This window comes from Sciurus carolinensis, chromosome 9 (genome assembly GCF_902686445.1).
Source record: "Sciurus carolinensis chromosome 9, mSciCar1.2, whole genome shotgun sequence".
NCBI classification, from domain to species: Eukaryota; Metazoa; Chordata; class Mammalia; order Rodentia; family Sciuridae; genus Sciurus; species Sciurus carolinensis.
In genome coordinates this window covers 28,540,697-28,567,983 of record NC_062221.1, presented here as the reverse complement: position 1 = coordinate 28,567,983, position 27,287 = coordinate 28,540,697, and the positions used below count along the sequence as shown (strand labels likewise).

The 27,287-nt window shown below is 41.1% G+C and overlaps 1 protein-coding gene across 4 annotated transcripts in view; it reads right to left on the bottom strand.

Annotated features, from left to right (window-relative positions):
* The window catches only part of Usp4 (ubiquitin specific peptidase 4), a 49,357-nt gene that overhangs the window by 6,627 nt on the left and 15,443 nt on the right, over positions 1–27,287 (bottom strand). For 2 of the 4 annotated variants that reach the window (XM_047563445.1, XM_047563447.1), the window contains exons 5-16: positions 26,910–27,055; positions 26,718–26,779; positions 19,846–19,986; positions 18,913–19,030; positions 16,323–16,496; positions 14,237–14,395; positions 12,630–12,854; positions 11,033–11,116; positions 10,345–10,439; positions 7,531–7,722; positions 6,282–6,370; positions 2,948–3,172 (exon numbers count right to left, since the gene is read on the bottom strand). In XM_047563445.1, the coding sequence (XP_047419401.1) occupies positions 2,948–3,172; positions 6,282–6,370; positions 7,531–7,722; positions 10,345–10,439; positions 11,033–11,116; positions 12,630–12,854; positions 14,237–14,395; positions 16,323–16,496; positions 18,913–19,030; positions 19,846–19,986; positions 26,718–26,779; positions 26,910–27,055 (1,710 nt within the window). Of the gene's footprint in view, positions 1–2,947; positions 3,173–6,281; positions 6,371–7,530; positions 7,723–10,344; positions 10,440–11,032; positions 11,117–12,629; positions 12,855–14,236; positions 14,396–16,322; positions 16,497–18,912; positions 19,031–19,845; positions 19,987–26,717; positions 26,780–26,909; positions 27,056–27,287 lie in introns of those variants that run through there. The other 2 variants (XM_047563446.1, XM_047563449.1) reach the window with 2 other exon arrangements.

The window sequence follows — 27,287 nt, the reverse complement described above, 5'->3', positions numbered from 1 at the left end:
ACTGACCGCAGACCACCAGTGGATCACTAGCTGCCTGCTGTTGCCTGGAAGTCCACTGTCACAGTACCCACAGGTTTGGTTATACGTGGCTGCCGCCATTTTGAGACAACAGGAAAGACCTGTAGGACCCCTGGCCGGACTGAGGGAGCCCCGTCTCCAGGACCCCTCAGCCTGACTGACCACTCCCTGCCTCTGGGACCCACAGACTGACTGACTGCTCCCTGCCACCAGGACCCTACAACAAAACTACAAAACACTGAAGAAAGAAATTGAGGAGGACCTTAGAAGATGGAAAGATCTCCCATGTTCTTGGATAGGCAGGATTAATATTATCAAAATGGCCATACTTCCAAAGGCACTATACAGATTTAATGCAATTCCAATTAAAATCCCTATGACATTTCTCATAGAGACAGAAAAAAGCAATCATGAAATTCATCTGGAAGAACAAAAGACCCAGAATAGCCAAAGCAATCCTGGGTAGGAAGAGTGATGCAGGAGGTATCACTATACCAGATCTTAAACTCTACTATAGGGCAATAGTAACAAAAACAGCATGGTACTGGCACCAAAATAGACAGGTAGATCAATGGTACAGGATAGAAGACACGGAGACATACTCACATATGTACAGTAACCTCATACTAGACAAGGGTGCCAAAAACTTACAATGGCGAAAAGATAGCCTCTTCAACAAATGATGCTGGCAAAACTGGAAATCCATATGCAGTAAAATGAAACTAAACCCCTATCTCTCACCGTGTACAAAACTCAACTCAAAATGGATCAAGGATCTGGGAATTAGACCTGAGACCCTTCACCAAATACAAGAAAAAGTAGGCCCGAATCTCCATCATGTTGGCTTAGGACTAGACTTCCTTAACAAGGCCCCCATAGCACAAGAAATAAAGAGCTAGAATCAATAAATGGGATAGATTCAAACTAAAAAGTTTTTTCTCAGCACAGGAAGCAATCAATAACGTGAAAAGAGAGCCTACAGAGTGGGAGAAAATCTTTTCTACATACACTTCAGACAGAGCACTCATCTCCGAAGTTTATAAAGAACTTAAAAAACTTTACACCCAAAATACAAAGAACCCAATCAATAAATGGGCTAAGGAAATGGGCAGACACTTCACAAAAGAAGATATACAGATGATCAACAAATATATGAAAAAGTGCTCATCATCCCTAGTAATTAGAGAAATGCAAATTAAAACCACCCTAAGATTTCATCTAACTCCAATTAGAACGGCTATTATCAAGAACACAAGCAATAATAAACGTTGGCATGGATGTGGGGAAAAAGGCACACTCATACATTGCTGGTGGAGTTGCAAATTGGTACAGCCACTCTGGAAAGCAGTATGGAGATTCGTCAGAAAGCTTGGAATGGACCCATCATTTGACCCAGCTATCCCACTCCTCAGTTTATACCCAAAGGACTTAAAATCAGCATACTATAGTGATGCGGCCACATCAATGTTCATAGCAGCTCAATTCACAATAGCTAGATTGTGGAACCAACCTAGATGCCCTTCAACTGATGAATGGATAAAGAAACTGTGGTATATATATATACAATGGAATATTACCCAGCCATAAAGAAGAATAAAATCATGGCATTTGTTGGTAAATGGATGAAGTTGGAAAATATCATGCCAAGTGAAATAGGCCAAGCCCAAAAAACCAAAGGCCGAATGTTTTCTCTGATAAGTGCATGACAATATATAACGATTGGGGGTGGTGGGGGCAGGGAAGAGAAGAATGCAGGAACTTTGGATGGCGTAGAGGAAAATGGGATGGGACCAGGTGGGGGACAGAAAGATAGTAAAATAAAACAGACGGTATTACCCTATGTATATGTATGAGTCATGAATGGTGTGAATCTATATTGTGTACAACCATAGACATGCAAAGTTGTACCCCATTTGTGCACAATGAATTACAATGCAGTCTGTAAAAATAAAAAAGATTTTAATAAAAAAGAAAAAAGAGAAAGAAATATGCAATCAGGCATGGAAGCACACAACTATAATCCCAGCAACTGAGGAGGCTGAGGAAGGTGGATTGCAAATTCAAGACAAGCCTGGGTAACTTAGCAGGACAGTGTCTCAAAATAAAATTGAATTAAAAGTGCTCAGAATGTAGTTCAGTGGCAGAACACACCTGGGTTCTATTGGCATCAGATCTGTTATTTTGCTGCCGCCATTATTCTTCCCCCCACACACCATTTTACCACCTAGATTGTTAGTCCGAGAACTTCCTAGTTAGTTATTGGTTCAGATTGTTAGCCCATGAACTTCCTCACCAGTCACTGGTCCACTGTTATTAGCCAGCGATATTCCACTACTTAAAAATGGCTCCACCACCATTCTTCTCTATCTCTTTCTCACTCACTCTAAGTCTCACTCTTTCACTCTCGCCCTGCGGGCAGACACTCTGCCTGTCCACTTAATAAAATCTCTTGTGTGAGTTCCCACGTCTGGAGTGGTTTCTGGGTGCTTTCAGGTTCAATCCCCAATACCACAAAAAAAATCAAAAAATAAAAATAAAAGGTCTGGGGTTGTAACTTAGTAGTTTCATGCTCCTGGATTACATCCCATGAATATTTATTTAATCATTCATTCTACATTGTTTTAGTTTGGGAGAATGCTGCTACCAAGAGTGGGCACAGAAGTGCCACTGATCCACAGCAAAGGTCCTGTAGCACAGTGGAGTAAGGAAGACTCATTTCCTTCTGAGGTCATTAAGGACCAAGGATAAAGGCGTGAAGGGGGAAGAGATGGTTGCTAAAACTGTCCTTATGGAGCAAAGATCACACAGGTGTCTGCTCCCAGAACCAAACAAAAACTGAAGCCCGAAGCTATGGATGTCAAGTGCAAAGATTTTCAAATAGATCCTAAGTCCCCAAAACCCAGCTTGAAAAGTCAGAGAGAGTGCTTACAGTTGAGTTTGAGTAGTTTTCCATCAGTTGCAAGTGAATTTATGTCAGCTGTTCCATAGGAGTTCACAAGACTAAAGGTAAAAAGTCTTTTGGGGCAGGGCTGGCCCTTGACCTTTTGAGTAGTCTCACTGGAGTCACCACCCAGCTCATCGTCCCCACTGCCTTCTGTTTCTGAAAGCTGCTCTTTGCCTTCTTCCTGATGCTCCATTTCTTCTTCATCATCTCCTGCAATACAAATGAAAAACAACATGTATTTCATGCCACCATTTCAATGTCAAATTTTTATTTTATACTTGTGATGATGTTTCCTTATAGATTTTGCTCTGTGTATGTGAAACTACATCTACTGCTTCGCACTTACCAGGCACTTGAGTTCAAGTGTGATCCTCCCTGAGGAAGACAAGACAGCCAGAGTAGACACTTCTTCCATGATAAGGAAGCAGAAGCCCAGAGAATTTAAATGAGTGTCCAAGAGTAACAAAATGATTCAGCAGTCCTGACATTCTAAACAGAGCCCTACACCACTTGGTAGTCTATTGGACTTCACACCACATAGTCTCACTCTTTCAATTTCATCATTAGGTCCACAGAGAGAACAGAATTAAAATGAGATTCACACTTAATGCATAGAATATACAGTAAGAAATGTAAATCAAAAGTCAATGTTCAAATACTATAATGAACACAAATATTAAGCAAAAGTATTCAGTTCCTCCAGAAAAAAGCATGCTGAATGTTAACAATGGAGCCTTGTGGTCATTTTTAACATCAATTCTCACTTCCTAGGACTCTTAGAGAAATCTGGGCATTTGGATCCACTATTGAGAATTTATACCACTAAGTTGGTGATCATTTATGGTTTTACAGAAATAAAGTCACTGAGTCATCTAATTTCCCACAAAAAGAGTGACGAGTACAATACAGATCAGACATGGCTACTTAGTTAGAAATGGACTACTTTCCAGCCCTTGGCCATAGGGGAAAGAGTCAGGCCTCTGGGTTTCCTCCAATAAGCCCATCATACTGCTTTTCTGACTGATTTCTTTCCTTCCAAGAGCAAGAGCTTCCTAGAGTCAGCCATCATCTGTGGCTCCCTGGGTAGGGAGAAAGAAATGCCCAAGAGAGCCTGTCTCTGCCTTCTGATTAGCTGGCCAAGATATGCATCTTCCCTAGGGATCAAAGGCTCATTAGCCAGGTTACATGCAACAGCTCTGCCAATAAAAGTCAGGTCACAGAAACAGTTAAGAGTGCTGGGTAAACACCACACTGTAATTCCAACAGAAGAGAATTCAAACCCTGACTCTGCTTCATGACCTTACGCAAGTCACTCAATTCTTTAGGTTCAGTGCACCTGAGATGAAACCCAACCTAAAATCAGCAGGTATCTAAGAAAATTCCACAGAATACTAAGTAAGGTAAACAATGAGGACTTGAGGAAAGGAGAGGTGCTGCTATAGACAGAGCCCTCAGATCAGCCTCAAGAACCTCTCTTTACTATGAATATGACATCTTTGAAAAAGAGGGAAGAGCTGGCTATTCACTCTGGAGGCTGAAGCATGAGAATCCCAAGTTTAAGGTCAGATTTGAGCAATTTAGTTAAGACCCTGCCTCAAAAGCTAAAGGAGCCAAGAGACTTTGCACAAGTCCCCAAGAGTGATCTCTGAGGAATCTCAACTGACTCTCTTTTTTTTTTTTACAATTTTTTTTTATTTGTATGAACCTTTATTTTATTTTATTTATATGCAGTGCTGAGAATTGAAACCAGAGCCTCACACATGCTAGGCACTCTACTACTGAGCTACAATTCCAGCCCTCAGTTGACTTTTTTTTTCCTTAATTTTTTTAGATGTTTATAGACCTTTATTTTATTCATTAACTTATATGTGGTGCTAAGAATCGAACCCAGTACCTCACTCATGCTAGGCAAGTGCTCTACCACTGAGCCTCAACCCCAGTCCCTCAGCTGACTCTTAAGAGTAGATAAGAAAAAGATCAATTTTGACCAACTTGGTTTTAAACACCTGGCAGGAGAGTATAGCCTAAGCACAGTCCTACATGTACATTTAAAAGGAAAAAGAATTTTTTTTTTAATGTAACTTTAGACATATACTTTTGTCAGCCCTACCAGAAGTAAGTAAAGCTGTAGGCTATAAAGGAAGAGTTCTTGTGTGGGAATGCCCAATAATAATGATCACAAAGGACTCTGGAGTCACAAGTTTGTCCTGAGTTAATTTGAGCCTGATCTCACAGACCTACAAATGTTCCTAACTTCCTACATTGATAAACTCAATCTGTTTTTTTTTTTTTTTTTTCCCACAAATATGAGTTACTGTCTTAATGGTTTTCAGAGACTGGTTGAAACACTAATTGCTTTTGTGTTAATTATTTACAAAAAAGTAATGCTTTGCTGTCTTGTTTACTGTTGTCTTAGTATGATCTCTGCCCTATATATGCCTTGTCCAGTCACCTGCCATCTGCCACTGTGGACCTCTGGACTACTCTGATGCTGAATACACTTAATTGTCCACACCTCACCTGATAGAAAATAGAAAGTGGCTTGGAGATGTCATCACCCATTTTTTCATAGAAACGGAATGTTGAAATTAACAGTGGGGAAATGTAACAGTGGTCCAAGTGGTCCACTTTACGTTTTGAATATAGCCCTTGCTGTTCTACCACTGCAATTTATTTATTTATTTATTTATTTATTTATTTATTTATTTTATTTTTAGTTGCTGAAGGACCTTTATTTTATTTACTTATATGTGCTGCTGAGGATTGAACCTAGTGCCTTACGCATGCTAGGCCAGCTGTCTACCACTGAGCCACAACCCCACGCTGCAATTTATATTTAAAATGGACATGTTTCCCTCCTTCTCTCCCTGCTCCTCCCTAATCTCAGGGGAAACAGGATTACCTTTCCCCATTTTAGGCAGGTTGATCTGTCCTTAAGTATACATCCACCATAGAATTGAAGTAATCCAGATTTGGGGATAGTACCAGAAGATCTCAGGAATGACTACCAAATTCACAAATGAATTACAACTCCAACAGAGAACACATGGAACACATGGAATGTTAGTCCTCTTTAAAAGTCCCCTATTCCTGTGTTTCTCCTTTGCTAGCAAAGCAATAAAACTTCTTTTTTCCCTTTTAATCAAAAACAAAACAAAACAAAAAAGGTCCTGCCTCAAATTAAATTAAAAAATAAAAAGGACTAGAGATGTAGCTAAGTTTTAAAGTGGTCCTGGATTCAATTCTCTATATCAAAAAGAAAAAGGGAAACAAGGAGGGATCTGGTTAGTCTCAGTTCCACAGTGTAGGGAGCACTTACCTTCACAGCTGCCCCTGGAGCCATTACAAGCCCCAGGCTCCAAGGGCGAGTTGCTAAACTCATCAGGCAAAGGTTGTTTTATATAGCGGCTTTAAAAAATAAAAGGAAGAAAGAAAAGATTGTTAGTTTTAACATTTAACTATTTTTTTCCTATATGTACCTAAGTAGTAGTTCATAATTTATTTTCATTTTTATTATTATTGTTAGTTATTTTTTGGTACTGGGGATTTAACCCAGGGATGCTCTATCATTGAGATATAACCCCCAGCCCTTTTTTTAATTAAGATGCTCAAACTGACCTCAAATTTGTAATCCTCCTGCCTCAGCCTCCCACATAGCTGAGATTATAAGCCAGTATCACCACACCCAGCCAGTAGTTCATAACTGATAGAATATTCTGCTATTTGTGAAACAACTTACAGAAATAAAAATGCTTTAAAACCATGTCATGGCACAATAATTTAAGAAGAACCCAAGAGATTAGATGCTTAATCTACAACCATTCTATGAAGACCTTAAGATGGTCTGCTTCTTAGTCAAGTGCAATGGCGCAAACCTGTAGTCCCAGCAGCTTAGGAAGCTGAGGCAGGAGGATCACAAGTTCAAAGCCAACCTCAGTAACTTACTGAGGCCCTAAGCAACTTAGCAAGACCCACTCTCAAAATAAAAAATAAAAAAAAGGGCTGCAGATATGGCTCAGTGTTTAAGCACCCTGGGTTCAATCCCCAGTACCAACCACCACCAAAAATAGTCTGCTTCTTCTATGTGGGACTCATTTTTTCAACTATTTCCCAGTAATGCTAATAACCAGGTTTGGAATAATAGGGATCACTTCAGAAACAGTATTCAAATACCAAATGCCATCAGAGCATTAGCGTTCCTAACACAGATAACTGACATGATTCCAAAGACTAGAGCCTTAAGTGCCCAGGGTTGTGGCACCTAATATGTGCTAGATGCCCCATCCCCAATGACACCTACCCTGGTCTCCCAGGAGCTGGCAAAGCTGAATTTCTTTCCTTCTTCTTCTTTATTTTGAGACAGGGTCTTGCTAAATTGCCCAGGCTGGCCTCAAACTTGCTATCCTCCTAACTAGCCGGGATTACAGGTGTGCACCACCACACTTAACTACTGCTCTTAAAGAAGTGAATATATAAAATCAACACAAACACTCTACAGGAACTGTCACCACTATTAGTAGGTTTATCTTGATTTCAAATAACAACCAAATCATATTCCTGCTACCGACCTGATCCGATCACAAACGGCCTGGTATAAAGATTCAAAAGTCAGCTTGTGCTTGGGGACAGAAACCAACAGTGGCCTCCCATATAGCACTGCTCCAGAGGAAGTACTTGATGGTCTAGATTTCCTCTCCCTGAAGTAGACTGGAAGCGTGACACATTCTGAGCCATCCACGCAGGTATTGCAGACCTCATACCTGCATCAATCATACAAGAGAGCACTTTTAGCAAACAAGTCCCTGTGAGTACAAATATCTGAGCTGTAGCTGTGTGCTGGTCCAGACAATGGTTTCTAGGAAAGAGCATTCTTCAGCAGAAAAGGCAGATAAGACATTTTCAGAAGCAATTCCAGAGGCTGGGTCAGGAATCCCACAAAGGATCATCATCAACATCTATACAACTGAACTTAAGGTTCACATTCCTTCTCCAACCATAGCCTCAAACTCTGTGCACCTTCAACAGAGACTCAACATACAGAAGACGGCCATCATCAGGACCATTGGTTAGAGAAGGTCAAGTTCATCTTTTGTCACCAAAGAGCTCAACTTTTTAAACTGCATTCTTGGTGCCCTACCCTTTAATAAAACCAGATATAATACAAGGATGTACACATAAAATACTAGACAAAAACTTCTTTTCAAATGGGGAAATTTAAAAAATCAATTATTTGCCATCTTTAAAAACACTGAAAAAAATCATATTTAATGTTTAAAAAATGAAAGGTAACCAAACAAACTACTAAATCAAATCAATTACTTTCAAAATTGTGTCTTAGTTAGTGGATACATGGGACTGAGGCGATTTAGAGATGTATTATCCTGAAACAGATGTTACCAAAATTGCTGACAACGGACTGTAGTCTTCCCTCTTCCTATGGGGGAGACACAAACTTACTGATTCAATTTTTGAAAACTATAACTATATACACACTTCCCTTCCCAAATGCCTGGCAAACAGTCCTGACTAGAGTTTATACAGGAGGAACATCTAAGAACAACTCACAAAAGTGTCCAAGGTATATTCTAAGTAAGGATCTGTAGTTCATAATGGTTAAGAGCTGGACCTTGAGTTAGGCTGGCCCCAGTTCACTGTTGCCATTTTCTGGCTGCAGTGACCCAGTAAAGCAATCTAACTTCTGAGTCTGTTTACTCACTGGACGACAGGATTATTTGTTTTACAGGGCTGTGGAAAGAATTAAGTAGCAGGATACATGAGATGCTCAAAACACTTTAGATGTTACTATTGTTTTTCTTAGACAATTCATCCCATCCCAGTCCCATACAAGGGTCTGAATCCTGAACTACATCCCCAGTTCTTTTTAAGACAGAGTCTCCTTAAATTGCTGAGGCTGGCCTCGAACTTCCTTTCTCCTGCCTTGGCCTCCTGAGTCACTGCCACAATAGGTATCTGGCACCATGCCTACAAGATGAGTCACCTTTAAAAGAATTTGTTTTCCTGATGGTTGGCCCTTAAGCCCTATGAAAATTCCTTTGTTGGTGAGTCTGCCAAGCTCCCTACTGGGAGATGCAACAGTTCCTCTTGGCTCAGTTATGTGCAAACACTAAAACACTAGTTTTAAGAACTGAGTGAAACCATGTTAAAGATTTGGAGTCAGCAACAGATACGAACCTAACTTTCCTATGTCCTAGCCCTGTGATACAGCATGAGCCTTGACACCCTCATTTATAATATGTGTGAGTGAGAAGGCAGCAAACGAAACTAGGATCCTATACGTATATGTGGTCAAGAACTATTTTTTTTTTTTTTTTTTTTTTGCACCAGGGATTGAACCCAGGGGCGCTCAACCACTGAGTCATATCCCCAGTTTTTTGAGACAGGGTCTCACTAACTTGTTGAGGTTGGCTTTGAACTCACAATCCTTCTGCCTCAGCTTCCTGAGACCCTAAGCATGTGTCACCACACCCAGCCCAAGAACTATTCTTTTTAGAGTGATATCGATATCATAGGCCCAAATATGTAACGGGAAGAACTCTCTGCATTCCTATGTCAAAAAACAAAAGCCAAGTCAGTATTTAAATAAAATATAAAAAAGGGCTGTCCCAGTGGTTAAGTATCCCTGGGTTCAATCCCCATACCAAAAAAAAAAAAAAAAAAAAAAAAAAAAATCCTAAAAAAATTCTGCAGTGGAGTTAAATTTCTGAATGAAAGGTAAAGAGGAAAGACCAGCATGGGGGGTGTGGTCCAGTCAAGCCTCCCTGGGAGCCACAGGGCAATTTCATGTCCCATGCTACTGTACCTGGGATACAAACACAATTACCTAGAATAATCATGAAGCAGCATTTTGGATGGGTGAGGAGACCAGTGTACTGTCCCCACAGTGATAAGAAAATGGAATCTCAGAGCTTGCAGAATGTCTGAGCTGCCAACTGCTGTTTATTTCTGAGATGGGGATAGTAGTATTCTGGCACCTGCCTGAGAAGCGTAGCCTGCAGCAGAGAAAGGCCAACATCCACCTGTACAATAGCCCTTCTCATATCTCCCCATGGCCCTTCTCACCACTACAGTTATGACTCTTCTTGACTGAGGCATCTCTGACAACAGGATCATCTGTAGGACCACTGAATCAGCCCTCTTAACAAACAGCAACAATTGACCAAAGGTTATGTCCATGTTGGCAATGTAGCTCTGTAGGGCCAGTAGGTGCTTAGCATTGATGGCTGCCCACAATTCCCTTAATACCCAGGGCTTGGGGAAAATGCACATGAACAGACTGCCAGAACTTCTGCTCTGGAGACAAACAAGGCAAAGCCTCTAAAACGTTACCTCTGATCCTGCACGAGAAACTTCTAAGTACTCACACAAAAATGTCATCCCGAGGCATGATGTGGCTTAAACCTTCATCCATTTGGAAAATTTTGTGGAACCGGTGATTATACACATCTGTGACCACCATCTAAGAATCAACAGTAATAAAAAGATTATAGCATGACTCAGGAAACCCACAAACTGCTTACAACCCAGAAAAGAAACAGGGAAAAAAAATGTCCTATTGGAATGTTGTCTCTAGAGAAACTACCATGGATCCAGTCCCACTACTTGGGGCAAAGGTTCAAAGGGGAGCAGCATGGCTACTGCCAACACTAACCATGCTGGTAACAAGTGCCCTCAAGTAACAGGAATGGTGATGAATAAGTGCTGATCAGAGACTGGCTGTCATCTAGAAGCCTCTAATGCATTCCATAGGGCCTGAAGTCTCCAGGCCACCTGCAGCACAGTCTCCTACTCCTGGCTCCCTAACCATGGGTAGCATGATCCCCAGTGAAGAACAGATTGTATTTCCCAGGGCTAGAAGACGCAGTCTCAGTTAAAGCATGCATAGTGAGCAAGAATCAGAAGGGCATAAGGCATCCAGATATACACTAATAATCAAATTTATGCTGGCCAAGAACAACTACCCCCCAAAAAAGAAACTATAACATTGAGAAAACTACCAAGGACAATGAAGTAAACCTAACAGTCTAAATGCTAATCATCACCCCGCCTTACATTTTCAGCAGCAATGCCAGACAGCCTGGACAGAGCCTCACACAGGTCAGAGACGGCCCCCATCAGTGGCACAGTCACACGGTACTGTAAAGGAAAATTGATCAGGGTGACGGGGTACTCTACAGGGGGAGGGAATTGACTTGGGAGTAGGAAGTGTCACTGGGACAGAGGCCCTTCCAGAGGCAGTGGATGGAGAGGTTGAAGCACAGATGAATCAGTAGCAGAACACCCTAAGAAAGAGGCAAATCATCAGGATCAGCACCACTCACTCAGGCAACACAGCATGGGAGCTGGGTCATCTCTTTCCCTCCTAAAGGCTGCTAAACATTTCCCTTCTTTCCCCATCTCTCTTCATTTTTGAGGTGCTGGGGACTGAACCCAGGGGCCTCATCCATGCTAGGCAAGCACTCTACAATTGAGCTACAATCTCAGCCCACACTGCTTTACTTTATTCTTCACTTCTGGAGTAGTTCACTCCTCCCTTTAAAGAATTATTAAAATTATACAAATTACCATCTGGTTCTACCTATCACCTTTTTTTAGAGATAGAAACTAAAAGTCAGATGTGGTGGCACACATCTATAATCCCAATGACTCAAGAGGCTAGGCAGAAGGATTTCCAGTTCACAGTTAGCCTGGGCAACTTAGCAGGACCCTGCCTCAAAATTTTAAAAAATATTTTTTAAAAAGGACCAAAGAAAGCAGGACGCGGTGGCACATGCCTGTAATCTCAGTGGCTCAGGAGGCTGAGGTCAAAGGATCATGAGTTCAAAGCTCAACCTCAGCAACTCAGTGAGACCCTGTTTCAAAATAAAATATAAAAAGGGCTGGAGGGCTGAGGTGGTGGTTTAGTGACAGAGTGCCCACCTAGCATGTGCGAGGCCCTGGATTCAATCCTCAGTACCACATAAAAAGAAATAAAATGAAGTAATATGTCCATCTACAACTAAAAAATATATACACATATTTTTAAGAAGAGGCTGGGGAAGTAGCTCAGTGGTAAGTGCCCCCAGGTTCAATCCCCTATACCAAAAAAAAAAAAAAAAAAAAAAGCGGGGTGGCAAGTATCTAACTCAGTGGTAGACTAAGGATATAACTCAGTGATAGAATACCCCTAGGTTCAATCCTCTACTGCAAAAGAAGAGGGGAGAGGAAAAGAGAAACTAAAGAGAGAAGACTAAGCAATAAATCAGGATGTGAGCTATCAGTAAAATTGGACACTTAAACACTGGTCACACCTCTCATCTGATCTCTTGCTTTGGCCAAATTCCTCAAGTTGATCTAAGAACAGAATTGACAAAGGAAAGTACCCTGCTTTGGGTTTCCCAACATCTACATTTGAAGACCACTTAACAGATTAAGATTAACCAGGTTATTATAGTTACATGAATAGAACATAGGCAAAAATGTGATAGAGAAGCCCTTAAGACCTTCACAACAGGTCTTGAATGACAGGGGATTACACCAAGGTCTGATAGAGGCCAAAGGCCCAAACAGAGACAAACCCAAGTTTCCCATGCAGCAGATGGAAAAAATTCCACCAGGGCCTGGAGACCACTCACAGTAAGGGGTGTCATGAGGATGCAGATTATGTTACCTGAGTTGGTCTGCAGCAAGGGTCTGCAGGAACTAGAAAGACCTCCATAACTCGATCCTTCTTCATGGGTAGTGGAAGAGTAAGATAGCAAAATGGGTCAAAGGTGACAGAAACCTTAGCACATTCTGGGCAAACCAAAGTAGATTTGAAAAGGCCATGAAAAGTGTCCACAATCACAGAATCATTCCTCAACCTGTGATTCTCCCAGGCTTCCTTTGCCACCACCTGGATGAAAAAAGAAGAGATCAGTAGGACATTCTCAACCTCTCAGTTCTTTTTCCCTGCATCTAGAATGAGTCACAGCAAACACTGTAAGATATACTGAGAAGGTATGTAGCCAAGAGCATATCAGGCCAGGCAGGGCCAGGACTGCTCTTGGCTATACCACACACACACCACACATACAAGCTCTATATCCAGTGACATGTTTAATAAGGTGTTGACAGAAAATCTATAGGACACAAGGGCCCTCAGAGTACTGTGGTGCAAAGGGCTGACCAGAGCAAGGACTACTTCCTGTGGTCCTGTCCTATCTCTCTCTTTCTTTCTTTTCTTTCCTTCATTCCTTCCTTTTATTCATTCATTTATTTTTGCAATACTGAGGATTGAGCCCAGGGGTACTCCACCACTTAGCCACATCCCAGGCTACCTACCTACCTACTATCTATTTATGGTACTTGGGATCAAACTCCTGGCCTCATGTGTGCTAGACAAATACTCTGCCACTGAGCTATATTCCTAGACCTTATTTTTTTTTTTTTTGCGGTACTGGGGATCGAACTCAGGGCTTTGTGCTTGCAAGGCAAGCACTCTACCAGCTGAGCTATCTCCCCAGCCCCTAGACCTTATTTTTTAAGACAGAGTCTAGGACCAGGCGTGGTGGCACACACCTGTAATCCCAGTGGTTCAGGAGGCTGAGGCAGGAGATCATGAGTTAAAAGCCAGCCCCTGCAATTCAGCAGTGCCCTAAGCAAACTGGCAAAACCCTGTCTCTAATAAAATACAAAAAGGGGCTAGGAATATGGCTCAGTGATTAAGTGCCCCAGGTTCAATGTCCAGTATCAAAAAATAATACAAAAAAGGGCTAGGGATGTGCACAGTGGTTAAGCACCCTTGGGTTTAATCCCCAGTACCAAAATAAATAAATAAACAAAATAAAATAAAAATAAAAAAAGACAGCGTAAGTTGTCTGGTCTGGCCTCAAACTTGCGATCTTTCTGCCTCAGCATCCTAAGTATCTGGGATTACAGGTATATGCCACTGTACCAACCACAGACTGATTTTAATGAAAGCAGTAACAACCTTAAGGGTCCACTCTACAGATAACTACACTTTTCAGAGTGCCCTACTCTCTAGTTTTTCAATGAAATACTAAATAAACTGACTCATTTATGGCCACAGGGCCACCTCCAGCACTACAGAAAACCAAAAAGGGAGTACAGTTAGCCCCTTTTGATCTGGAAGGCATTTCCCTACCAGAGTCCACACTCTTATCACCAGCAACAACAGTGAGAAGCAACCTGGGCCCTGGCACTAACACCCCAAGACCAGAAGTCAATAGGAGGCAATGTTGGGATATTATTATGCAGACAGTTTCAACATCATACCGCATCTGGTCGCCCATTGGCATCCTTTGGCTCCAGGTAGGGTTTCTTCTTTACTCGGTTTAGGTCTTCATGCAATCCATCTAGAATAAAGGCTAACAGCTCCTGAGAGTCTTGTTGCTGGTAGCCAGAAAACTGAGGGGCAAAACGTCCCACTTGGGTCTACAACAAAAGCAACTACATTAGAAGGCATAATATGTAAAGAACCAGTGAAGTCAGAGACAGTGATCATCAACAACAGCTTTAAAGAGTCAGCTGGGACATGAGGGAGATCACCGCTTACTTGAGTAGCCCAATGAACTTCTAAAGAGCCTAACAGAGGTCAATGGTGCCCATCAGAGAGAAGGCTCAGATCAGAGAACCAAGACAACAAAGGACCTGGAACCTGGGCCACTACCCTATAATGGGGGTGAGGATTTGGTACTCTGAGTAGCCACACCTAAGGACTAAGACAAATCCCTCACATCTTTTTCTTTAGTTCAGCCTTAAACTCCAGAATAACTTTAGAAATGATACCTGCATCAGGTAGATGAATTCTCTTGCACATAATATTCCTCATGTGTCTAGATAACTGACTACTCAATATTGCTCTGCACAAGCAATCCTTGGAGTATGGACCTCAATCAGCAGCAACAGCATTACCTGGGGTCTTAATAAAAAATGTACATTCTCAGGCCCCACCACAGACCCATTTAATCAGAAACTCCAGGTATGGGCCCATCAGTTTGTATTATAAAAAACCTTTCCAGAGATTTTGATGATACTAAAATCATTGTTCTACACCTATAATGTCTGATACCATAGCCACTAATCACATATGGCTATTTAAATTTAAATGAATTAAAATTAAATGTAGGGACTTAAGCATAGCTCAACGGTAGAACATGTGTCCACCAGGTGCGCGACCCTGGGTTCAATCACCTGCACCAAAAGAGAAAAATAAATAAATACATTTTAAATTTCAGTTTCTTGGTTATGCTAATGAACTCAAGATGCCCAGTGGCACTTGAACTAGTGCCTATTAACAGACAGTGCAGATACAAAACATGAGGAAGTTTTATGCTATCCAAACACCCCTAAATATCACCTGCCAATTATTTATTTATATTAGCTTAAGCCCAGTGTGTTGACAAAATTCTAGTTTCTTTATGACTTATTATATGAATAGTAATTTACTTCTATTTCCCAGGGATTAAAGTGACCACGGGAACAAAAGATAATTGATTTTAAATTTCAACCAGCTACTTGTGAGTTTTTTCTTTCTTTCTTCTTTTCTTTTTCTTTCTCTCTTCTTTTCTTTTTCTTTTGTGGTGCTGGAGACCCAGGACCTAACATATTAGATAAGCGCTCTACCAGTGACCTAAACCCCCAGCCTGAGATTTTCACTTTTTCATTGAACTAGGATGCTATTTTCTTTTCCCTTTTCTGAATTGAAAACATGCAAATCTTTTTACTATGTACTTCCTGAAAACTCCTTGAACCCCACCAGTGCAGGTTAAGTAGGGTTCCTCAGATTTCAACTTATGGGAACAAGGCGCTTTCCCTTAGCAGAGGGGGGGAAAAAAAAAAAAAACATTTAGGGCAATGGAAAGTTCAAGCTGCTCCAAGGCCCAGTGCAGTTCACCATCTCCTCCCCAATTCTTCCTGGTTGAGGGACCTGAATGAGAACTGTTCTTCACATCACCTTCTGAGAATGTCAACACAATTCCTAACTTAGGGGTGGGGTGGGAAAGCATAACTCAAACCACAGGGATGTAGGGTCCAGGCTCAGGGATGCTAGGAGTAGCCTTCACATAATCCTGGAAGTTAAACTGAATTTTTATGGTCTGGCTTTGGACACTGAATTAAAACAGTGTCGCCAGAAAAGAGTATTCTGAGCAATCAAGTGACTCCTGGGGTATCCCAGGCCAGATGTAGGCATTAAGGGCACATAAGTGTTTGCTGAATGACAACACAGAAGGGTTCAATGTTGTGGTGCTTTCGGTATTAGATCCCATCTTAATCCAAAATGAAAATAAAGGGATGCCTCATTATAATACTAAACCACTCTTCTCAAAAGAGGAATACAGAAATACATAAGATGACTTACTTTGAACATTCGAGGTGCCACGTGAGCATCCCTTCCAGACCACATCTGCTTAATGAGCTCTGCATAAGCCTCTGCAATCTCCCCTTTCATGCCTAGAGGGTTGTCTCTGTTGATTTCAGCTTCATACTCATCTTTGAGAAAGTAGTCAGTCAGTGGAGCAGTGTTGCTCAGGCACTGAAACAGAATATGATTAGAGCTTACACCCCCTCAGGAGAACATACAGAGAAAAGATAAACTAGGTTCTGAAGGTCCACTGAGGGTCAGCCCCAAGAAAATGAAACACTTAGCATCTCTGAGGCTCACACCCATAAAGCACAGCCTCAAAGAGACTAGTCTGAGGGATCATCTCATAGCAAACAACTTAGAAACATGGTCCTAGAGGAGCTCATAGGCAATATCTAAGACTTCATCTCTCAAACAAGTTACCTGGGGATAAAAGCTCAATGTTTTATCCAATGGAAGATAATAATATTTAGGATAATAATTTTTCAATGGAAGTGACTGGGAAAATTCCAGTTTTTCATGAGAAGACAAAATATAATTAAGAAAAAGGCAAAATGCCTTACTAAAGCCCAAATATTATAAGGGGAAAAAATGAGGATAATTAGTATAAAAGACATAAATAATACCATTCTACATATGTATATTAATTTTAACTTCAAATTTAAAATGGGCCCTGCAGGTAGGTGTGGTGGTTAACACCCCAGTGACTAAGGAGGCTGAGGCACGAGTATTACAAGTTCAAGGCTAGCCTCAGCAACTTAGTGAGGCCCTAAGCAACTTAGCAAGATCCTGTCTCAAAAAAAAAAAAAAAATTTTTTTTTAAGGGCTAGAGATATAGATAAGTGGTAAAGTGCCCCTGGGTTCAATCTTTAGTACCAAAAAACAAAAACTGAAACAAACTAATAAAATGTTGAACTAGAAGTGTTTCAGATCTCAGTTTTTTGGATTTTGGAATACTGATCATGCCTAGTCCAAAAATTTTAAATCCATAATGCTCTGATATCTAAAACTTTGTGAGCACTCAGGAAATTTCAGAGCCAGATGTATGGTGTGTGTTTATCAGCCCAGCTATTCAGAATGTTGATGAAGGAGGATCCCTTGCGACAGAGAGTTTGAGGCCAACCTGGGTAACAAAGTGAGACTCTCATGAATAAATAAAGAAATTCCCCCAAAATTTTGGAGCATTTTGGACTGCTCAATTTGTACTTACATCTACAGTTATGAAATTTCTCATTATTATTATCCTAACCCAACAGCTAAATAAAGTAGAAGGTACAAAGAGCTGAGAAAACTTAGTGAAAGGTCAAATCTCAGCCAGGTTTGGTGGTGCATTCCTATAATCCAAGCTACTTGGGAAATTGAGGCAGGAGGAACTCAAGTTTGAGGACAGTGCAAGCACGTTAGCTAGACCCTATCTCAAAAAATATAAATGGGCTGGACACACAGCTCAGTGGTAGAGCGCCACTGGGTTCAGTCCACAGTACCATGAAGGGGCAGGGGGAGTAAAACCTCAAGTGTCTTTTCTTCAATACTAGTCTATTTCATCTTTACCACCATGGTGAAAAGTTATTTCTAAACCCAAGGGTTACCTAATCTTTTAAAAAATCTTCAAAAAAGCCAAAAATGAAATGTTCCCTTATCGACAGAGGTTTGACTTTTGCACTTGGCTTCTGGGAAATAATTATATTTGCCCCAGAAGACTATGCCTGATAGGAATGTCTGTGTGGTCTTGGATCATACTGGACACACTAACATACGATTTCTGGGTGCAGGGAACTTTCTACACCTGTATAATCCTAGATTAATCCTAGATTAATCCACTGCAGAAAGACCAACAAATGATTTAAGGTGGGCACTGTGGGTTGCATGAAATCATTCCACTAGGCAATCAATCTATCATATCTATATAAAGACATCCCTAAAACTTATGGATGTTGAAGCTTGGTGAGCTTCCACAGTTGGTAGTACTCTGCATTATCATTATATATTAGTGCCAGTAAAGTAATGAGTCCTGAGTCCATAGGGAGAGGACAGAAGCTCCACCTGGACTCTGCTCGATTTACTTCTTCCTTCCCTTGGCTGATTTTATTATGCACACTTTCCCTATAACAAAGCATTATCATGAATTTAACAGCTTCACATGAATTCTGTAAATACTTCTAGCAAATTATCAAAACTAAGGGTAGTCTTGGGAATCCCCGAATTTGCAGTTGGTTTCAGAATTGAGAGCAGTCTTGGGGACAATGCCCTTCTAACTTTGTAGTTGAACCCTAACTCACTGCAGATCGTGTTTTTCACAGTATTATCATACTGTATATGCCCAATGAATACTTGATGAATAAGTGAGAGTTCAAAGGGAAGAGTTTACGATTTTCTCCAGTAAGTGGCATGAGTATGATAAGCATGAGGCCACTAACATTGTGGAGGCCATTCTGAACCAACCAGTGAAAACTGTCCTGGAAGAACGCTGAAGATCAAAAGTAAACAGGTTGAGGACACTGAGAAAAGATCTGCTTAGCACCTAGCAGATCACTCCCACCCAAGCCTCAGGACACACTGATGTTCAGATAGCAGCTCTCCCCTCTACCTGCAAAGCAGAGTTCATGAAGCAGGTATTTCCCAGGTTTCCGAGTCCGCAGAGCCCAGGCTGTATATGAGACGATGGGGGCTCTTGACAATTATATGAAGCAGAGAAGCCAGATGCACTGAAAAACACAACCCACATCAGCAATAAAAGCAAGTGTTGCACACATGACCTCAGGATGCCTTTGGGGGCTCCACTGGGGCCTCTAGAACTTGTGCCTGGTATTAACCCCATGATACAAGTTCTCTCTACCCACCTCTTCAGACCTCCAGACCTGTACCTGCCCATGACTTGACATGTTAGATTATAAGCATATCCTTAAGGAGAGAAAAACTATTTGAATTTTCCTCTTTTAGGCTTTGGCCTAAAATGCTAATTTTATATCATTTGAGAAGACTGACTGTCAGATTACTTCAGGGAAAAACATTTTGGTTACCAAAATCAAGAGCATGCACCTGCCACAGCTCACCAAGCCACACCCAACCTTGACTAGGCCTGAACCCATGCACACTCCCTCCTCACTGGTCTCTTCCACCTTGTCTAAGCTATTTGGAAGGTGGTCCTGAAAGACTTGGAGAAAGGATCCCACAGGGTAAATAGATAGTGCTCTTCCACAACTGAAATTCATCCCCTTATTGCTATTCAGGCATATGGCCAGCCCATCCCTTCAAAAATAAATGCACTGTTCACCCATAATCACCAGTGACTTAGGCTATGGGGAAAACAGCGGCTCACTGGACAATAAGCAATATAAGTCAGAAGAAGTAGGAGGCGCACTTGACTGTGGGTATGAAATGTAGTGAGAGACCACATGTAACCCCTTCCTAGGGGGAGCTCTGATCCCATGATGCTTAGCATAACAACAGATGAGAACTCCAGATAGTTTGCAAATGGACTCAGAAGGAAGGGAAGCAAAGTGAAAGGGCCTGCTCTTACCCCCTGCTGACACCGGAACTGTGCATCCCAGAGGTGTTAGTGCTATCACCATTTGCAATGGGAGAGGCAGACACAGAGGAATAGGGACTTGCTGATGATTTTGGAGAGGTAGTAAAATTTCTGCTAGGCACAGTGCTTGATCTGGGAGAGAGAAGCAGAAACAATGCTACTGATTTTTTGCAAAGTGCAAGCCCTATTTAATGCCTTAGGTCTTTTTTCAAGAAATAAATGTTCTCCATACTCAGTTAAAATAAACTGTAAAAGTCATATTTTTATAATTCTTCAAGATAAATTTTATTTAAGTCAAAGTTCAGAAACTGGTCTTCAGGTCTCATTAGCCCACATCATGTACTGAATCTTCCAGTATGATAAACCCCAAGGTTGAACTTAAGGGGATTCTGGTTTCATTTATAAAATATGAGTTTTTCTGAAATATTAAGTCTTGCCAGTGAAAGACACAGAAAAATGGCAATAAGACTTCTTTCAAAAACCTGACACAAGGACTAGGGTTGTAGCTCAGTGGCAGAGAGCTTGCCTAGCACATGTGAGGCACTGGGTTCAATCCTCAGCACCACATAAAAAATAAATAATAAAGGTATTTAAAAATAAAGGGGGGCTAGGGAGATAGCTCAGTCAGTAGAGTGCTTGCCTTGTAAGCACAAGGCCCTGGGTTCGATCCCCAGCACCAAAAAAATAAATAAATAAATAAATAAATAAATAAATAAATAAAAATAAAGGTATTTTAAAAATAAAATTAAAAATTAAAATACTTGACACAAGTCAGTTCACACCTGTAATTCCAGTTATTCAGGAGGCTAGGACTGGAGGACTACAATTTGGAGTTCAGCCTCAACAAATTAGTGAGATTCTATCTCATATATTAAATAAAAGCCAGTGGTAGTACACACTTATAATTCCAGAAACTTGGGAGGCTAAGGCAGGAGGATTCCAAGTTTGAAGCCAGTCTGGGAAACTTAGTGAGAACCCATCTCAAAATAAAAGAGTTTGAGGGCTGGGGTTGTAGCTCAGTGGTAGAGTGCTATGGGTGAGGCACTGGGTTCAATACTCAGTACCACATATAAATAAATTAAATTAAATTAAGATATAAAAAATATAATTACTTATTAAAAAAATAAGAGCTAGGGATGTAGCTCAGTGGTAGAGTGCCCCTGGATTCAATCTCTAGTATAGGGAAAATAAAAGAGATAAAAAGGACTGGGGTGGTTAAGTGGTACAGTGCTTGCCTAGCATGCACAAGGTCCTGGGTTTAATACCCAGTAGAAGGAGGGAGGGAGGAAATAAATACTTGGTAAATGGTAATTATTATTGGGGGCGGGAACTGGGAATCTAACCCAGGGGCACTTTACCAGAGCTACACCCCCAATCCTTTTTTATTTTTCATTTTGAGATAGGGTTTTGCTAAACTGCCCAAGCCGGCCTCAAAATTGCAATCCTGCCTCAGCCTCTGGAAGCCATTTGAGGGAAACTGTCTTTGGTTTTTCACATTTGCCAAACGTGAGTGACCTCTATGTTTCAAATTCACATTTCAATATTTTTCACAGACTCTTATTTCAGATTTCCACTTTCAGATTCATTAATCTAAAGGTTAACTGCCCCAAATCTTAAACTGCTACCTAGACCACCATTCTTATACTAGACTGCATAAAACACAAGAAAACAAATATTTCTGCTTTGTTTCAAATATGTACAACCGTGATTTTCCTTCTACAATACTGGGTTATTTTTGCTCCTATTATATCCATGGGAACAATTTTATTATGATGCTCTCCTGCAAAGAAATATGTAAGCTGGGTGTGCACACCTGTAATCCCAGCAACTTGGGAATCTGAGGTAGAAGGATTGTCAAGTGCTAGGCTAGCCTCAGCAACTTAGTGAGACCCCATCTCAAAATTTAAATAAATAAATTTAAATTTTTTCCTTTTTCTTTTCTTTTCTAAGACAGTGGTCTATGTTGCCCAGGCTGGTCTCAAACTCCTAGGCTCAAGCAATCTCCTGCCTCACCTTCCCAAACAGCTGGGATTATAGGTATATACCACTGTACCCAGCTATCATAAAACTTTTTATTGGAGTATTACATAAAAAGGTATGTACGTCATGAATGTACAAAAATCGAAGAAATTGTAACAAGTGAATACAGCTCTATAACCAGTAACCAGACCAAAAACAACCCCCCAGGCATCCTTCCCAGGCTCCTTGCAGACAAAGTTCTTCCCAAAGTTAACCACTATTCTGATCTCCCCAGAGATTATTTTTGCCTGCTATTAAGCTTAGTATCAATACAATTATATAGTATACCCTGCTTTATGTCCACTCTTTCAACATTATTTATGAAACTTTTCCATACTGTTGTGCACTAATGTATAGAATTCCACTGTGTGTGTTCACAGCAACTTATGTGGCTGTTGGAGGACATTGTATTAGCTCCAAAGTTTGTGACTATGACAAACAAACAACCTTGAACATGTCCTTAACAACCTTAAACATGTCATGAACAACCTTGAACATGTCCTTAAGTGAATATGGGATGTGTTTTTGTTGGTTGTACGCCTAGGAGTAGGAAAGTCAAGTTGTAGAATATGTATAAAGTTCTAAAAAAAAATTTTTTTTTTTGTATTGGGGATTGAATCCAAAAGTGCTCTACCACTGAGTTACATCTCTAGCCCCTTTTAATTTGAGACAGTGTCTTGCTAAGTTGCCCAGGCTGGCTTTGAACTTGTGATCCTGATTAAAGGCATGTACCACTGTGCCTAGCTTTGTTTATGTTTTTTGCTGGGGTTGTCCTTTTCTTATTCTGAAATTCTAGATATAAGTAATTTGTAAGATAGATGTATTGCTAATACCTTCTTTCACTCTGTGGCTTTCCTTTTTACTCTTTAATGAACATAAGTTCCTTTTTTTTTTTTTTTTTTTTGGTACTAAGGATCAAACCCAGGGGCACTTAACCACTGAGTCACATCCCAATTCCTTTTTATTTTATCTATTTATTTATTTTGGTAGTGCTGGGGATTGAAACCAGGGCCTTGTGTATGTGAGGTATGCACTCTACCAACTGAGTTATATCTCCAGCCCCCTTTTTGTATTTTTATCTAGAGACAGGGTCTCACTGAATTGCTTAGGGCCTTGCAAAGATTCTAAGGCTGGCTTTGAACTCACGATCTTCCTACCTCAGCCTCCCTAGTTGCTGGGATTACAGGTATGCGCCTGAATTACGTTGATCATATAGACTGAAACCAGGGCCTTGTACACGCTCTGTCACTAAGTTACATCCTCAGTCAGAAGTTCTTTTTTTTTTTTTTGGCAGTTCAGGGACTGAACCCAGGGATGTATTACCACTGAGATACATTCCCCACACTCTATTTTTTATTTTGAGACAGCCTCCTGAGTCACTGCAATTACAGACTCATGTACTACTGCACCCCATGCTCAGTAGTTCTTCTAACACTTTCATTCCCTTGTCCCTGTCATTTTCACTCTGCTTCTGAGATCCCTATTATATGGATACTGACATTTCCACATAAAAAACAGTGATAGCTATTGATATATAGGTTGTTTTTTGCTCACAATGAGGCTTGAACCCAGGGCTCAGCACATACTAGGCAAGTGCTCTATCACTGAGCTACATCTCTAACCCTTTTTATTTTGAGACAGTCTCACTAGGTTGCCCATGCTGGCTTCAAACTTGTAATTCTCCTGCCTTAGCCTCCAGAGTAGCTGGGATTAGAGGTGTGTACCATCATGCCTTTCTATCCCTCCATAATGTCTTCTAGAACTATTTAACCTGACTTTGCAACTTACCCATATCAATCTTGACCTACATCCATTCTGCTACTCAACCCAACCCCTGGATTCTTTATTTCCAAGTGTATGTATTTATTTCTGTTTCATGCACCCATTCCCTGCTTTTTTTTTTTTTTTTTTTTTTTTTTTTAAGAATATTCGCTATGCTTCCTCTTAACAACCATGTCAGGAACATGAATTCTACTCCAAATACTATAGACTGTCAATTGTCATTTCCCTTTTATGCTATTTCTGTTAACCTCTCTTCTGGTTCCCTGTGACCTGTACACCATGTGAGATTGCACTGATCCTCACCATACCCCTCCAACAAGCTTCTACCTAGCCTAGAGGTAAAACTAGAACCAAGCTCTCACAAGACACTGAGGTCTACTACCTCCTTACATCCTGGGCTTCAACTTCTGCCTTCCTATCATTCCCCCAACTCCAGCTACAACAAAGTCCTGCTGGTCTTCAACCAGGTCTGCTTCAGCCTCAGGACATCTGCAGCTGCTGTCCCTTCGGATTAATGATGTTATCTGTTCCCATTAAGTACCACCGTCCAGGTTGACTCCCTTACTTCCTACAGGGCTATGTTCAAATCAATCTATGGGGCCTCCCCACCATCCTGGTTAAATCTGTCCTATCCCAAAACTTATGGCTGACTAATTCTCTTCCCAGATTTTTATTGACATGTTCATAACTCACTGGAAACACGTTTTTCTTATTTATCTTTTATTCTGCTCCTTGAGGATAAAGACTTGGTCTGTTCTTTACTGCTATATCCTTAGTATTTCAAGAGTATCTAGCACCATGACAGGGAGCAGAGAGAATGTGCCTCAGGAATTCCACTCTGCACTCACTGCCTATTGGCCACACCTTACCAGGATCCTAAACTTCAGGAGTCTCAATGAGACACTGCTCTTTTCCAAAAACTATCTGGTTTTTAAAAGGAATCTCTTAGGTCTCAGGGTATGAGAGGGATAGCGAAAAACAAGGCTGAGAAGAGAAAAAGGTGCAGCTAGAAGTGCCCCCCCCCCGGCCAGTATATCCAGCCTTCTTTTGCTCTGAGCTACCAATTCTACCTCACAGGCTGTAATTTCTCTCCCCAGGAGGTTTTCTTTCAATTCTGTTTCTTTCAAATTCAGTTTTGTTTCAATTCCTTGACATTTTCAGTTTCAAAAAGGGATGGACAGCCTGTCTGTGTATTAGTTTCCTGTTGCTGCTGTCACAAATTGCCATAAACTCAGTAGCTTCAAACAACACAGATTTATTATCTTGCAGTTCTGGAAGCCAAAAGTCCAAAATGGTTCTCTCTGAACTAAAATCAAGTCGTTGGCCAGGCTGCATGATTTTGTGGAGGCTTTAGGCACTCCTCAAGGCTGCCCATATACTTGGTTCATGGTCAGTCAAATTCTTCTCACATTTCACTACCCTGACTGTGCTTCTGGCCTCATACTCTTCCTCTGACTCTCCAGCCTCCCTTTCACTCTAGGACCCTTACAATTATATTGGGTTCATCTAGATGATCTCCCCATGTCAATATCATTATCTTTTTCTTTTGGGGGTACCAGGAACTGAATCCAGAGGCATTTTAACACTCAACCATGATCTCTAGCACTTTTTATTTCCAGTATTTTTTTTCAGATGATGATAGACCTTTACTGTTTTTTTTTTTATTAATTTATTTATATGTGGTGCTGAGAATCCAACCCAGTGCCTCATACATGCTAGGCAAGCACTCTATCACTGAGCCACAACCCCAGCCCCAGATCTCCAGCACTTTTTATTTTTTATTTTGAGACAGTGTTGTGCTAAGTTGTTTTGGACCTTACTAAGTTGCTGAGTTGGCCTCGAACTTCTGATTGTCCTGCTTCGGCCTCCTGCGTTGCTGGGATTACAGGCGTGCACCACCAGGCCTGGTCATTATCTTAATTACATGTGCAAAATCCCTTTGCAACCTAACATATTTGTAAATTCTGGGGATTAGGATGTGGACATCTTTGTGGAAACGGGGCATTATTCTCCCTACCTCGGCTATTTTCGCCAACTTATCAGGAAACAGTAACTGGGTTTCCTAGAACTAGAGTCCATCATGGCTGGACTTCAAGAGATCTGTAAAATCCTTGAAAATGTCTGCAATCTGTAAAAACCCCAAATGTTCTGAATCTTTGTGCATTTCTCAAGATGGCTTGTGGTTTTCATGCCATTCAAATGAGCTATGAACCTATCACTATGTAACAAAGTTCAAGTCCTAACAAAAGGAAGAGAGCAGAGCCCAACACTGTCCCTATAACTATTGGAGCAGACATAATTTCCTCATCTTATACCATAAGGCAAGTTCATCACATGTTTCTCTTCTAAGGACATGCACAATTCCACAAGTCTCATGAATATCTAAAATAACTGTGCCTGGAGTCCAGTTTGTTTAATTTATGTGGAACTGGGGTTGGAACCCAAGGGCACCCTCCCACCAAGCTATATCCCCAATCCTTTATTATTTTGAGGTTTGTGATCCTCCTGCCTTAGCCTCCTCAGTTGCTGATATTATAGGCATGTGCCACCATGCCTGGATAGAGTTCCAGTTTACTAGCTGAACAATACCCCCTGTAAGCTCCAAGGTCAACAATGAAGAACAGGATACTCAGCAGAGTGGGGTGGGATCAAATTATCACCTGTAAATCATATAAGACCCCAGGCATAATCCCTATTCTTTTCCCTCAAAGTCTCTAACCATAGGTGGAAAAAATAAAGGAGTTTGACAAAATCAAAGCCATCTCTTGGCAGAGCAGCCAGTGTCAGATCCTGGCCCTTTCTCTTTCTCCTTCTTTCATTCTCAATAAGCAAAGCTTATGGCCTTGCTGAGACACACTGACAGGTTTCTCCTACATGAATGCCCAGAATGCTGCCTACCAGGAGCTTGGAGCTTCAGTCAAAACTAGGCAATCTGGATATGAAACTAAATGATTTTTCCATCTGATTCAGAATCATTTTTCTTAGTACAAGTAATTGCCTTAGAAAAGAATGTCTCTATTACACCTGTGAGCCCAGCCACATGGGAGAAAATATTCACTTACTTCGACTGCAGGGTCTGCCTGGGCCATGTGCCATCTTCATTTTGGGGCTCAATTACTAGCACCTGAGTGAAAGGGGAAACCAAATGAGGAGAGTGTAATGCACCCCACTTCTGACAAGCTTATAGCCAGAAGCTTTCTGGCCAAATACCCTAAACAGAGCTGCCTGTTTGAGCATGGCCTGGGCCCTCCTACCTGACCCTGGTAGAGCCCAGCATCTTGGATAGTGTTGTCTAGTTTGCTCAACTGCTCGTAGGTGTTGCTCATGTATTTGTTCCAGAGCCGTGTTTCACGCTCCGCAGGGATGTTGAACAGCTTCCGCATCTCCTTCTCGATGGTTGCTAGGGTGTAGAAACATTACTCAGAGCTTTCTACTGATACAAGGCTAAAGACAGCCAAGGCAAACAAATGCTCATCCTCTTTCCTTTTCAGATACTCCCATGTAGTTTCAAAAGTTCTGACAGACATCAGCCCTCTGGTGACTCCTGAGGAACTCCTCTTGCACTCATACTAGAAACTTTCCATAGATTTCTCTGATAATTTAGGTCTTATTTCTAATACAGACAACAGAGA